Below are 15,307 nucleotides of genomic sequence, written 5' to 3' on the forward strand. Positions count from 1 at the left end.
CCTTGACATCAGTCCTCAGTTGTGTGGAGATTTAAGACTGGAAGAATTTTTTCTTGATGGACTTAAAGCTGTATGCAGAATATCTCCTTGTTCTTTTTTTGGCACTGCTACCCACTTGTACTGACTAGTTTACTGACCTGTAGAGTACCAGTATTGGCATTATTTAGAGGTAACATTGAATAGAAATTATATTCATAGTGTGGCCTTAATAATTTTTTGACTGCTAATGGTTAACTGTCCAAGCATGAAAGATATGTTTCAGTATCTTACATTATAGGAAGTTGTGGTCTTTAGTTAGTTCTCAAAAATGTACTACTGAAGGCAAGCTGGGTATCCCCTTTGTCCTGATCTCTTCACATGTCTGTAAACACATGACCAAAACAATGGTTTTGGTGCCTGTAAGCCTGACTGATCATCTGTCATGGAGTGCTGAACTTCCTTAACTTGATTTTTTTTCTAAGAAAACAGGAATAATGTTCTGGTAATGGTTCTCAGACTTATATAGTCAATATGTCATCTTTTTTGGGGACAAGACAAAAACACATGGAGTATTTATACAGTTCATCAGACTTGTAGTTGGATTACATCAACTAGTAACTGGTGGTGTAAGAGGGATACTTTACAGTGGGGAAAGAATTCCCATGCTAATCTGGCAAATGACATGGGATAGTATTGTATGCAAGATGGGACAGTTCCTTCTCTCCCACTCTTGAGTTAAATTTCTGCCTTGCAGTTGTAATGGTCATAGTTAGGGTACTGGCAATTTTTGTGTGTTGGGAAGATGAACCTTTGCCCTCATTAATCCTTTCATCAACATATCTTTTCATCAACATTTGTGTTACTTGACACTTAGGCAAAGAGATGTATTCTCCCAGTGAAAGCAATGTGCAGAGAAATGTGATACTGTACAGTAACCTAGCCTGTGATTCTGCATCTGAGTCAACCATTTTATTACTGTCCATCTACAGTTGGGTATTAGAAACATTTTTCTGGAGAATCTGTTTTCTATTTACATAGCTGATGTATTCATTCTAAATGTCAAAACTTGTTGTAACTGTCCTGGTAAGTTTGGTTTTTTTGTTGTATGCTTGGTTTTTTTCCCCCAGTTATTTGCATTCAAGCCAGTGTTGTGTCTCCTACTGAAAACACGACCTTAAAAGTACAAGCCTAAACAGGGGAAAAAAGGGACTGCATGAGAGTTCTCTGGTCTTGAACGCTATCTTATGGCAAACACACTCTTGGTATATACAAATGTTGAGCCACAATTTCTGATGATTTTACATATGGATTTTGTGTTCTTGCTTAAAATAAACAACGACCTTCTTGATTGTTTTGTTCTTCATGTAGAATACTGATTGCCTCCTCCTCGTCCCCCCAGTTACATAGGACAGACTATTAATTTCTTTTTTTGAAAAATCCTTTTATTGTTAATGAGTTTTGAATCTTCAGTGCTAGACCTTCTAGAGATCAGAGCAGAACTTGAAGCTGAAGTTAATTTTGAACTTGTTTTACATTGAAAAGTAGTACTTTTGACTGAAGTAGGAACTTCTGCTTGCAATGCAGGTTGTTGATAAGACCAGCTATAAAGGACTTCAAAATAAGAAATGCCTTGAATACTTTAGATATTACTTTTCTGTGAAATGCTTCATAGTTTATAACAGGCAGATGCAAAGTTTTAAGTACCTACAAAAAAGTCTTTAAGGTATCTTCAACTTCATTTTATCTGAAATAATTTTAATATAACTAAACCAGTTTTGTTCTTGATGCAATAGCACTGGACATTTCATTGTCTTGTAGGTCAAGTGATACCAGTTTATGTTTAAAAGCCTCATCTGGTGAAGTGCCCTTGTTGTCTACCAGACAGGCTGCTGATATGTGCTTTGTATTATCATCAACTGACTGATAAAAAGGCAAACTGACTTCTCCACTCTGTGCAGTGTCCTTGTGTATGGGGCAGTATAAAACTCTAGCTCAGTGCTGAATAGTATTTCAGATGTTCTTGGCCTAGAAAAGCTGTTATGGTGTAAAGTATTTTAGAAGTAATAGCAAAGAAATTGTGCATAATTTCAAAATGTATACACTTGCTCAGCAGCTTGCTGAATTTTCAGACCTTTGTTTTCTGTAGTCAGATATGTAGACTCCTCATAAATACTGGTCCTGTACAGAGGCAGATAGTTATGTGTGTGCTTTACAGGGCTAGATGGGAAAGGTCTTCTACTTCTTCTGTAATTCAGTGATAATTTTCATAGAATCATAGAACATGCTGAGTTGCAAGGGACCCATGAGGATCATCGAGTCCAACTCCTGGCCCTGCACAGAACATCCCAAGAACCCCACCATGTGCCTGACAATGTTGTCCAAATGCTTCTTGAACTCTGTCCAGCTTGGGGCTGTGATCATTTCCCTGGGGGTGTCTGTTCCAGTGCCAACCATCATCTGGGTGAAGAACCTTTTCCTGATATCCAGCTTAAATCTCTCATGACTCAGCTTCATGCCATTTCCTTAGGTCCTGTCACTGGTCTCAAGAGTGAAGAGATCTGTACCCGCCCCTCCACTTCCCCTCATGAGGATGTTGAAGTTTGCAGTGAGGTCTCCCCTCAGTCTTCTCTAGAATTCTTCTCTGGAATATTTGAGAATATTTAGGTTAAAACTAGGGTTATGTTTTCATGGCTTACTCTGATGTGGTAGAATTTTATATTCTGGACCTAGAAGTGATGCTTGTCCCCAGAGGATTTTTATTTACATAAAAACAGTCAATATAGTTTTTGTTTGTCCTGGTTCTATATAAATTTTAATGTGTATTTTATCTTCTTGGAAAAGGAGCCAAAAGATAGATGAAGTGTTTCTTTTAATGTCTGTGAAGGATATTAGCATGTATTATTTAAAGGGATTCTTTGTACTGGGAAGACTGCTGTTTTTATAAGTAAACTTGATGAAAATGACTTATAGAAGTAATTCTGCAGAATGAAGAACATTTTTCTAATGTCTTATCTCTTTTGGTCTTTTTTAAGATTGATATTTTGTTTGCAAGATTAGCACTGCAAACTATTCCTGAAGACTTAGACCTACGAGATGACAGCCTACTTAAAAATTTAGACATTAGATGCATACGAAGTCTTAATGGTATGTATGTATGGTTTTGTGTATCAACTTCTTGTTTAATATTAAAATAAGTATTCTAAGTTCTTTGATACAGTAGTTATGGACTTGACTGAAAATACAGCAGCTTCATATCTAGAAATAAAATTGTAGACAGTTTTATGTATCTTTTTGGAGAGAAGGGTTGTTTCTTGTTGGCCAGACTGTTTATAATTTTTAAATTTTATTTGGTTATTAAATGGTTCTAGAAATTAATGGGAGTTGCAAGGCTTCTGTACGGAGCACTACCTATTTCTGTAAATAACGACGTGTTTAGTTTTTAATTTGTATGTGTTTTATTGTGCATAAACATACATAAAATGTCTTCAGATTGGACATATCAAAATCCTTATCAGTTTGAATTCAGGTCTGTAGTAGCTTACTAATTTGTGTAACCTTAACTTCTCTACAGTACCATAGCATAAAAAATGATAATTTACATACAGGATAGTAGGGGCTTCAGCTTGGATGCAGCTTGGTAGGAAAGAGGAGCATTTGAGATATCACTGATTTCTGTTATGAGCTAAAAACTTGATGATTTGAGATTATCGCAGCTGCTTATATTGTTTTGTGAAATTCATATCTGTGCAGTCTGTAGAATTCATACTTGCCCCTTACTTGCTTTGAAAGGAACCCTTAGTCTTAAATAACACTCTTTTCTTACAAACAGTTCTCTGCAACTACTTAGTAACAATGAAAAACTATTCCTGATTAGAAAAAGTCAAGCAGTTAATATTGCTGTCTGTAATGTGATTTTTAAGTCTGAAAATATCCCATAGTAGTGATACAACTCATATGTTGAAAAGCTATTCTTTTTAGCCGGTTCTTATAAATTCAAAGCTTTGACCTATGACTAGCAGGTTTTCTGTAGGTTCATGAAGACTCATACCTTTTTTAATTTGCCTGTGCATTCTATGATAAACTGCATGTATTCACGTACCAGCAGAACTTATTTGTTTCTTCAACAGCTTGTACAGTTCATTAGTAACGGAAAATCAAGTAGCAGTCCAAAACTAGTTACGCACACATGAATTGTCTACCTGAGTGCTGCTGGAAAAATGAAGAAAAAGTCAAATGAAAATATGTTAAGTTTTCTAGTTCAAAACGAAAGTGATCAGAATATGAGATGAGTTTCCAGCATGCTGATCTAAAGAGTTTGATAGCTTTGGAGGTGAAGGAGGATAAGCCAGCAAAAACTTTGGAGGCAGCAATCATAATGGATTCTTTCTTTTGCAGGTTGCCGGGTAACCGATGAAATTCTGCATCTAGTACCAAACATTGACAACTTCAGGTTAACACTGAGAGCTATCAAACTGTGGGCAAAACGTAAGCAGTTTTATTCCAAAATTTGTGAAGTTTTCATTACCTCTTATTGGTTACTGATATCTCTCTTTTTATCTCTTTCCTTCTCAATCCACAGGCCACAACATCTATTCCAATATACTAGGTTTCCTTGGCGGTGTTTCCTGGGCTATGCTAGTAGCAAGAACTTGCCAGCTTTATCCAAATGCAATAGCATCAACTCTTGTACATAAATTTTTCTTGGTATTTTCTAAATGGTATGTTTTTTTTTTTGTTTTGTTTTAATTTAGATTAAACTAAAATAAAATTGTTTGTAGACACTAAATTTTAGTCCTGTTTTTATGGTACTATTTTTAGCTGTTACCAGGTTAAGACCATAGTTAGAAGCATTGTTCTTGCCACCAGAAAGGTGTTCACTTGAGATTTTCAATAAGTCATCCAACATATCTTGTTCTTAAAGTACCCAAACCAAAACCACCCAGTTCCTAATTAAAATTTTCTCATGTATTTTTTATAACTCAACTTTAATCTTCAGGTAAAATACTTAATATAGTTCAAAATAATAGCAGACACCTCAAAATTTAAAATCTCTTAACATTTGGGTGCTGGGTTAATTGATAAAGGATGTATGCCAGTATCTGGTTTAGGCACATAGCTTAAATTCAGTTTAGCAGGAGCAGTGGCAAAAATGTAGTTTTTAATCTTGTTAGTGTGGAGTGGCGGGTGTTTCAGGATTACATACAATTGCATACTCTTGAGCCAGTTACCTCAGACAGATCGTTTGAATAACTCTGATGGGAACATTCTAAATAAATTTAGAATGAATGGGACAAAAGTGAACTTCGCAGATTACAAATGAATACTGTTTTCCTTGAAAGACCATGTCTGGATACCTATATTCTTCATGAGACACTGTGTTGTGTCCCAAGGTGTTATACCAAGGTGTTGCTTTACTTCAAGTATAGTGTTTTTTCTTCTTAATGTGAAGATATTTGCACACTTGCACTGTCTCGAATTCATGGGCTTTATAGCCTCCATGAGGTACGTAGTGTTAAGTAATATTTTTCCCACATTAAATAGTATGGTAATGGGTCTTTTTAATGTTTCTTGTACTTCTGTCCATTTTATACATGCATAATGTAGGAGCATTAATGTACAAATTCCAAGAGATTAACTGACTTGTACTCTTTATAGGAAGATAGCTTTATTCAGGGGGGTAAGACAACTTGAAGAACAGAATGGTTATTTTTAGTGTTTCGTTCAACATGGTTTCTTTTTGTCTTGGTTATAATTTTGTTTTAATACATATAGTTTGTAATGATGCTATGATGCTGTAAACGTGCTGGCTGTTTTTCTGTAGTTTGCCCATGAAACAGCTAGCTTGAAGGTGGACCCAATGTCAGTCTTCACAGAGGAATTTCTCTTTGATTGCTATATTTTAGGAAGAATTTAGAGGAGTTTAACTTAGTTACCTAAACCAGTAGTTATAAAAGACAGAAAATTCATTGTTCTGCTGCCCTGGAGAAGCTAATAGCTGCTGTATTGTAGTTCAGCAATACAGCTTATTTAAACAACCGCTGTTAGACCAACCTGGTCTTGAGGAAATGGTGGTTTATATTGAGAGCAGAGTTAAGAAGGATCGCATTCAAAAGTATTGTTTGTTGAACATACATGGTTGTATCCAATAGTCTTATTCAGTGCTACAATCTTTTTGAACAGGGAATGGCCAAATCCAGTGCTATTGAAACAGCCAGAAGAATGCAATCTTAATTTGCCTGTATGGGACCCAAGGGTTAGTGTGTTATTTTTTCCCCTCTAAGTCACACTGTACAATAAATTTGGTTGCTTAAAGAATCCTAGGTGAACTTCATTTTGGGTTTATTAAACTTAATGTTGTGGTGTTATATCTTCTTCAAAAGTAACCTCTAGTTCTCCTGAATATGGAACAAAGTTTACGCTAATTTTCTGAACTGAACGCTTGAAGCACACTTGCTGAACAATGTACTATTTGCTCCCAACTCTTGCAATAGGTGATCTTAATAAAAATTAAGCATAATTAGATATATGCCTTAAATCAATGCATTTTTGAAAAATTGCTAATCTTAAAATGGTTTGCTTATGACTTTAAACTTGTTACTTTTGCAAGTATCGTGAATTCACTTTAGTGCAACAGTCACACCTGCATAGGTTTGGTTCCATATAGTTGTAGCAATGTCTCTTTTCATCTTGGACCAAAGAAGATCATAACTTGAAGTCTTTTAGTTGCTTTGTATATTATTTATAATATTTGATCTCCATCTTTGTAGCACTTACACTAAAGACATTGGACATTAACGTCCTTCAGGCAGTCAATAAAACAGCTTGCAGCAGATGCACGGCTCACATTCTGAGGTTTCAGGAGGGCATAGCATGAGTGTGTCCAATGCTGTTCTGTCAATCATAGAATAGTTGGTGTTCAACTAATCTTTTTTTTGGTGACTAGTGTAAGCGTCAGAGGTTGAGTTGTATGCCCCTTTGTACTTCAAATCTGTTTTTTGCTGGTTGACAAAAGTTCACATTTAAATTCATGAGACAGTTGAAAACTTGTTCTTGAGTCTGTTATTCCTGAGATAGGGGGTTTGAGGTCAGTGTGTGACGGGAACTGTCTGTGTTGTAGTAGCTAATGAAAGTGGGCTAAATTAATGGTGGCTTTATCTACCTTCTACAAGTTTGCTAACCTAATTATATTTTTAATGTATTTTTTGTGTGTATGTTGTGTCCCTTTTTTTGTTACCCTGTGTGCCATTTAATAAAAGATGCGTTAATGCAAGTGATGCTTCTGTCAGGTTGCCTAGAGCCTCTTTTCTTAAACTGGCTCTTAATTTTCAGTAATGTTGCAGAAATAAAGTATAAAACATCTTTTGCAAGGTCGGAAGACAGTCATTCTGCAGAAGGTGCTCATATGCTGATGAGGTATCCTTGGTTTCGTATGATCACAAGCTAATTTCTATTGAAGAGGGAAATTGTTCTGTTCAGGACTCAGAAATGCCTGCAACTTGATGTGCTGACAGGTTACTGCCCTCCCACATCACTGTTGGTTCAGAATAATGTCCTTTGTGAAAGCCATTATCCTGTTTTCTAAACTTTCTCTGAACTCTTGCTTTGCAAACTAAGGTCTCTTAGAACTTAAGACTTGGTTGTAGTGAAAGGAGAAATCCAAATTTGTTAACTGATATGTGTGCTTGAAGAAAACTGATTGGCTGTTGTTATATGTAGGTAAACCCCAGTGATAGGTACCATCTTATGCCTATAATTACACCAGCATACCCACAGCAGAACTCCACGTACAATGTGTCCGTTTCCACACGGATGGTCATGGTTGAGGAATTTAAACAAGGTAAGTATTATCTTATGCTCTCTATATGTTTTCAGTCAGATTTAAAAGGGTTTCATTGTGGGTATGCTTTGTGAGGGGGGAGGTGGGTGGATGTTAAATAACTTATTGACATGAGACTATTTCAAGAGAGCTAGAGCTCGGCCTGTTAGGCTTAACAATGCTTAGAGTTGCAAATTTAGTAGACACTTGTGCAGATCTGTCCTTCACGCTTAGAAACTGAGGTAATTAAATAGAATGCCTTGTGCTCTGAAAATTAGAACTAATCGTACAATAACTTTATTTTACTGCTTTAGATTGTGTTGTGCCACATGGATGATAAGCGTAGTAGTTCCAGTTGATTCCTGTTTTTAGGCCTAATATGAGAAATTATACTTGCTCGAAGATGAGTCCTCTGGATTTATCCTAGTGATGTACTTGAATAATTATAGCAGATAAGAGAAGATGTAATCAAAGCAAGAAGTAGATTTGATGCAGGGAGCAACTACCAGTAGTTCTCTCAGCCAGAGCAGTACCTTACTGTCTCACTGTTTCTTTGCCTTGTACAATGCCTTGCACAAGGGGTGATTCAAATAATGTAAAGAAAACTATATCTTTGTTCTTTAAACTAAGTAGTTACTGTGGCATATACAAAAGGTTAAATTGAGCTATGTTACACTGCAGAGCAAAAACATGTGAAATTATCAGTTTGAATTAAAATACATTTCTATACAGACCTTACTGAGGTTTTTTTAATCACATTATTTGTATAACTAATGACCACTTAAAGTATGACGGGACTGTAAACCTTGTTGATAAATTGCTGTGAATTTGAAGGGAGGAAATAATTTGTAGCAACCTTTGCTAAGTTAATAAACTGTCTTTGCTCTGGGTACTAAACTGTATTTTTTAAAATAAAGTTTAAATTTTTATTTTTTTTTTTTTTTTTTTTATAATTTAGGTCTTGCTATCACAGATGAAATTTTGCTGAGTAAGGCAGAGTGGTCCAAACTTTTTGAAGCTCCAAACTTCTTTCAGAAGTACAAGTATGTATTTTATGGCATGGCAGAATATTTTAAGTTTATCAGTTGAAATACCTAATAATGTTCTGTAGCACAGGATCTTTAATATATACATATATTAAATGTCCAAAATGTGTTTTGTTAGGATTTTTCTATAAAGTGGGAGAGTGAATGTGCTACTGTCCTTTCTCTCAGCAAGTGAATAATTTCCTCAGGTACTTTTTTGAGTCTTAAGCATGTATTTCAGGAACCTGTTAGTCCCTGACCAGATATTTAGAATGTCAGCAGTTAACTATACAGTTGATATGCTACCAGTAAAATTGAAGATGTATCAGCTGGTTTGACTAACAGAAATGTTCTTAAGTGCTGTCAGTAAGCATTCTAAAAATGGGTCTTACCTCCCAGGAAAAAAGATGTTAAAAGAACTTATTCTGGAGGTCAATATTTAAGATGAATAAGTACGTGAAACTGTGTTTTCTTCTGTCATTATAGTCAACAGTTCACTCTGATAATAAAAGATATTTTTGCAATTGTATTGACTAACTACGAGATGTACTAGTTACTACTAGGGTTTTTTTTCATTAAAGCTTAAGGCTTTTGCATCTTTATTAATTCTTTTCACACCCAGCTTTTCTGATTTTGTAATGTCTCTAAGGGAAATACTGAAGTTCACACTTCACATTTTTAGGGTTTCTAGTAATATGCTTGTGGGGCAGAAGCTTGTTAAATGTATACAGAGTTGCTGAAAGTTGTATTTTTACAATAAATATGGATTATTAAAATCTGGACTACATCTTCTTTGCCCTCAGTTGAAATTGGAGACCCATTTTTCTTGAATCAAGATCAAATATATTTTACACTTGTTTGTGTTGGGTGGTTGGTTGGTTTTGTACTAATCTAAAAAATACAGTTCCCCCATTAAAAGAGACTGATGACCTTCATAATGTGTCTGTGTTTTGTTTCTATACCTTTTGCATGATAAAAACTTTAAAACGTTTGACTGGCTTTTATGTTGATCTTTGGAGTTTAAATTTGAAAACACATAAAAGAGCACTGTTGAGTTATATTATTTTTTTTTTAAGTAAAAATAGGCTGCAGACAAATCAGTTTCTGCTCAAGAGTTTGCTAATAAGTTCCCTAGCACCTTTTCTTTGTTTCTTTCACATCTAGGAAAAGATAGGAAGCATTTAATGTCATTTGAAATAATCTCTATTTTAACATAGTTTTTTTGTGTACCACCTTAGCCATTTTACCAGTTCTAGCAATAAAATCTTCTCTTGCTTAACATTACGTATCCAGGTTTTCTGTTTTGCGCAAAATTTCCTTGATCTAATTTTATTTATTTTAACTGTGGAATGGTATTATGGAGCTTGCTTTAATTCAAATTGCTGAATATTTTCTATTTTCTCTTAGTAGGTTAATTTTAAAGCTTTAGTTAGTAACCTTTACAAAATAGATCTTTATATGCAGTCATCTGTATGCAGCAATTGTGATTCTCTTGGTCAAATCTCCATCTGAAAGCTAGATGTTTTGAATTTTTTTTCCCCTCTTCACACTCTTCTCCTGTTTAAATTGTAGATGCCTTGGCATTTTCTGCTGAAATTCATAGCAGTGTATAGTGCTCTGCCAGATAAGAGAACATCTTACCCTTGCTCCAAGACAAACATTTCTTTTAATCTCTGAAAGCATAGCTTCAATAATCTGTATCACTCTCAATGGCAATTAGTTGCTAAATATCTATTGTTCATAAACACTTTTGACTTGCTATCTGTGTTTAAAATAAACTTTGATGATCTGTGACTAAGGAAAAAGATGGGCTACTGCATACTTGTATGGTAGGAACAGATTAGAAATTGGGAAAATTAGGAAATCTGCTCTTAGTTACTTCTTCTAATTTTTTTAAATGTCAGCAATTACTTGGAGTTAGGGAGTTCCGACATGTATTATCTGCTCTTCGTGTAGGTTTAAATTTTTCAGATGTAGGGAAAAACAACAAAGAACATGTACGTGCTAGATATGGTGTTTTACACTTTATGGAAGTGACAAGAATAATTTCAAATGGATATAACATGAGTATCAAGTGTTATGTGAGAATGAAGTGGTTATAGCTTAAGACCAAGAGGGCAGTGTAATTTTGAGAGAAATAGCACTCATTTAATGAGCTGTTGCGTGTTCTTTCCCTGTAATAAAGAGATACACTGCTAAATAAGTAAAATATAACTATACCTTTAAAAAGGGTGGTTTGAACACTTGGCTTTATAGGACTTAAAAGTACTGTATGAAGTATAATTCCTGGACAGATAATAAAGAAAAATTGAAATGAACACGTTCAGGTGTTCTCAGTTGTGTTTTTTTTTTTTTTCCCAGGTAGTAGTATGACTTATAATTTGGGGTTTTTTTTAGAAATACTTGTGTTAATAGTGTATTACAGTTCCATACTATCTACATTAGATTATTTTTATGAAAACAGTACTGACAGTGAGAAACACCATCAATTTCTAAAAAAACCAACCAAACAAAAGAAACCCCAAGACCCCAAACAAACAAAAAAACCCAAACCCATATACTTCAAAATAATACCCGACATCTGAAAGTCATCACTGAGAGGTAGAAACTTAACCTAAGACCTTCTTCATAATTAAGTAATAGGTACTTCTGAATTAGGCATATACTTGGTGATAACAATACAAATGAGGAACTTATAACAAGTCTTTTCATTGCAAAATTTAGCAGTGGTACCTTGGACTCTTCAAACTAAGTATATCATAATTTTTAACAGCTCGTGCTATTTTGTTTTTACTAAAAATGGCAGTAGGAAATTTCCATTGAATAATTCCCTCTCAGCACTAACAGGTGGGGGGGAATGGGGAGAAATGGCATCTTTTATTTTTTTTCAGCTAGCACTATTTGAGCAAGAATAGTTAATCATTACTTATTTTTTCATAAATAAGGCTTAGGGTTTTTTTTATAGGTGCCTAACTAGTTGAGACTTATAGACATAGCCAAATTAGTCTTTTTTTAAATAGTTCTCCAGAGTGTTTCAAAGAACTGCTTTTAATAAGTAACTGGAAAATTGGTTTCTTCAAATACTTGCAGATTTGAGATTTATCTGTTCCTGTTTGTACACAGTTAAAAACAATAAAAAGCTTAAATGTCTTTCCTACTGAATTAAAGATTCTGCAAGTGTTGTATGTATGATGTAGGAATCTTATGGAGGATCGAGTACTCCTTAGAAAAAATCAATATTAGAAACTAGTAACTTCTCATACAGAATTTGAGTAAAGGACCCTTACTCTCTTTTTCCATAACATTTTATTATGAAGCAGTTAATACTGACAAAATGCAAAAAACTGTATAGGGCATTTTATCTTCATATCCCTCAGAACAGGGAAGAAGTTTCTCCAAGTGTCTCTTTTCCATTTCTTGTTTCACTGACATTCTGTGACTGAAGCAGACAACTGTAGTTTTTAGCAGGGTTTTGTCTCTTACCACCTAAAGATAAGTACAGAAACATGTAGCTGTTGATTTGGATCTGCTGTTGTGATTTGAAGGCATGTAATAGCATCAGAGGACTCTACACCATAGTTTTTGGCCGCCATTGACCTTGCTTTCCTTTCTGTGAGAGGTGTATGTACTAGGGTCTAGTCCCTCATGTTACTACTGTTCTTTCAATCCTGCGCTGAAGGTACCTAAACATGCCACATCAGTATAGAGTGCTGCATTGGATGACTTAGAATGTTAAAGACTTCCCAGCTAAGCTTCTGAAAAACCTGTCTGTAGACATGTAAGGTTCCCTCATCTCCCTCTTTACAAACTCAGGCTTAAAGTGATGGTCTCCCATTCCACTGTCCTTGGGCTTCTTTGTTTAAGATACCATTCTTGCTTTGTATACTATTTCTTTGAAATCTACTCACAGTGGGTATACACTGATTATCCTGGAATATAGTTGAGAGCTTAAGAATTATCATCAGAGGAAACGTTTCTTAAGAAATTTCAGATAAGTGTCTTCAGACAATTCTCAAATGTAGATATAATTTTTTTTAAACCATATCTCATGGTGTTATTTTTGACTTTAAACAAATGCATATGTGCTAACCAATCTTCTAACTCTTCAGAAATAATGTTGCGACTAAGACAACTGACATGTATAGGTCATTGTGAACAACTGTTTTTTCTTGACTCATAGTCAGTTAAATCTCCTATCTCATTAGGTATTGAAATATCTGTAGTGTTTTACAGCCAGTGCTACATTCCTAACCTTGTATTAAGGTTGCTGGTAATACCGTGTAGTTCCAAATGGCCCTAAACTCTGAAATGTTTTGAGAAGTCTGTTAGTCACACACTTAGGACATAGTCCTGTTCTCCACTTAACAATGCTTAATTTAATGCAGGGTATGTACATAAGATAATAATCTATATTTTTCAATGTATAATTTACTGCAATTTAATATTAAGGTTTGAATGTCTAGTCTTAGATATATAGAATAGCATATTGTCTTTATCTTCAAAGGCATTATATTGTACTTCTAGCAAGTGCACCGACAGAAAAACAGCGACTAGAATGGTGAGTATAATCCTTGCTACTTAAAAAACCAAACCAAAAAAACACCCAACAAACCATAAAAACACCACTTCTTCCCTCCCATCGACCTTCGATACAAGGGAATATCTTTTGCATGGAGTGTCTTCGTAGTGAAACAAAGTGGAGCTTCAATGTTTCAAAATTAAATGGATGGAGTGTAGAGTTCTGAAAAAACTGTAGGAACGAAAAACCGGGAAGTGAAGGCTGTTGCTTGAATTTTTGCTTAACATCGCTGTCACGTTTATTTTATGAATGCCTAGTGCGCTTTTTTAAAAAGCAGTGTGAGGAGATGTTTTCAATCACTTGAAATGCTGTTTCTCAAAACTAAAGTTCCCCTTGCCCATGTTTCTGTTCTCTTTTATTAGTGAAATTTTAAGATTGGCAAGTATTGGGAATTTCTTCAGCTCTAAAGTTCGAAAAAAGTTCATCTAAAGCCAAAAGAATATTGGATAAATATGTAGTAATTTCTTGCTGACTGCCCTTTACTTCTTGATGCATAATGTCTTGCTATTTAATTCCATTTGTAAAACCAGGCCATAGAGAGAGCTGCAGGGCATTCTTAAGCTTCGCTTGCGTCAGTTTTTGTAACACCTTCACTGGGTTTATTGATCTGAATTAATCTGACATATGCGATAGTTCATTAGTAGTCTCAAATATAAGTATAATGAGAATGTTGGGGATTTTATCCTGAGACATGATATTGGATACCCTATTATTCCCTATTAATGAAATCTTGCTAATGAATGACATTTATACAGGGTAGGCTTGGTGGAATCCAAAATCCGTATTCTAGTTGGAAACCTGGAGAAGAATGAATTCATTACACTGGCTCATGTGAATCCACAGTCATTCCCAGCACCCAAGGAGAATCCTGACAAGTAAGCAAAGCCATTTTTTCATGTAATAGGGAGGAACTAATTTCAATACAAATTCATTAAAAAGTTGTTTTTATAGAATTTTAAAAGTATTAATTTTTAATGACAGCATCTAAAGCAAACAGTCTTAAGCTCTTCTCAAGTACCATTTGTGGAATTAGCTACTCTATTCTGTTAAAGAATGTTTCGAAACCAGAAAATAAGGAAAAATAAAAATATATTTTTGCTAATAACTGTATTTATTACATAATTTCTTGCCAATAATCTGTATGAGTTACTGCTATTTATCTGATGCTGTTTTAATTACAAGGCAGCACTGAGAATTGGGTAGAACATAGGCACTGTAGAACCAAACTCTTAAGTAACTAAGTATATTTAATGTCATAAAATTTAGCAGTTGAGATGCACATCACTGAAATCATAATGACTGATGAAAGAATTTGTCAGGTTGTGGAAACAGTGGAGAGAATATTCAGATTGTTCAGGATTTTAAATGTTTTTTTGACTCCTTCCCCACTCTGCCACCCTCTCTTCCCCCACTCAAAACAGTGATTGCAGATATGTGGGGGCTAAAAACTCTTCAAGAATTAATTTTATTTCTAGTGTAATTTCTGGTGTAATTAATTCATAAGGAATCATATTTTTGTGTGAAGCATAAGAATGGGGAAGAAATTTGTCTTCATTGGGATATGAGAAAGCCTTCTTTACCTTGCACACAGCCTTTTCCACACATCAAGTGCTTCAAGTGACAGGATAGTGCTGCCTTTTTTTTTTTTGTTTTTAGAAGTTGGATACATAAATCACATGCAAGTTCCAAGTGAAATTGAACAAAAGCAGGCAGTACCTCCTTAGCACCATTTTACAGCTACAACTGCCTGCATAATCCCAGGCTCTGATTAGCTCTTATTTCAGAGGACTTGATACGAGCAACACTCTTAGGAAAGGTCATCTTCCACGTGTACACCAAGCATGTTCATTCACCTTCCCATGTGAAGGGGAATGTGTGGGCAGTTACAGCTAAGAAATTTAAGCATTG

General features: G+C 34.9%; 1 protein-coding gene across 4 annotated transcripts in view; it reads left to right on the top strand.

Moving 5' to 3' along the window:
- The window catches only part of PAPOLA (poly(A) polymerase alpha), a 45,014-nt gene that overhangs the window by 13,922 nt on the left and 15,785 nt on the right, over positions 1-15,307 (top strand). For all 4 annotated transcript variants that reach the window (XM_027718367.2, XM_027718364.2, XM_027718365.2 and 1 more), the window contains exons 7-14: positions 3,012-3,123; positions 4,375-4,464; positions 4,559-4,697; positions 6,160-6,232; positions 7,696-7,816; positions 8,754-8,838; positions 13,325-13,378; positions 14,155-14,274. In XM_027718367.2, coding sequence (XP_027574168.1) covers positions 3,012-3,123; positions 4,375-4,464; positions 4,559-4,697; positions 6,160-6,232; positions 7,696-7,816; positions 8,754-8,838; positions 13,325-13,378; positions 14,155-14,274 — 794 coding nt within the window. The remainder of the gene's footprint in view (positions 1-3,011; positions 3,124-4,374; positions 4,465-4,558; positions 4,698-6,159; positions 6,233-7,695; positions 7,817-8,753; positions 8,839-13,324; positions 13,379-14,154; positions 14,275-15,307) is intronic.

Source organism: Pipra filicauda, unplaced genomic scaffold, assembly GCF_003945595.2.
Source record: "Pipra filicauda isolate LSUMZ 115617 unplaced genomic scaffold, ASM394559v2 scaffold27_size4233163_pilon, whole genome shotgun sequence".
In the NCBI taxonomy this organism is placed as follows: Eukaryota; Metazoa; Chordata; class Aves; order Passeriformes; family Pipridae; genus Pipra; species Pipra filicauda.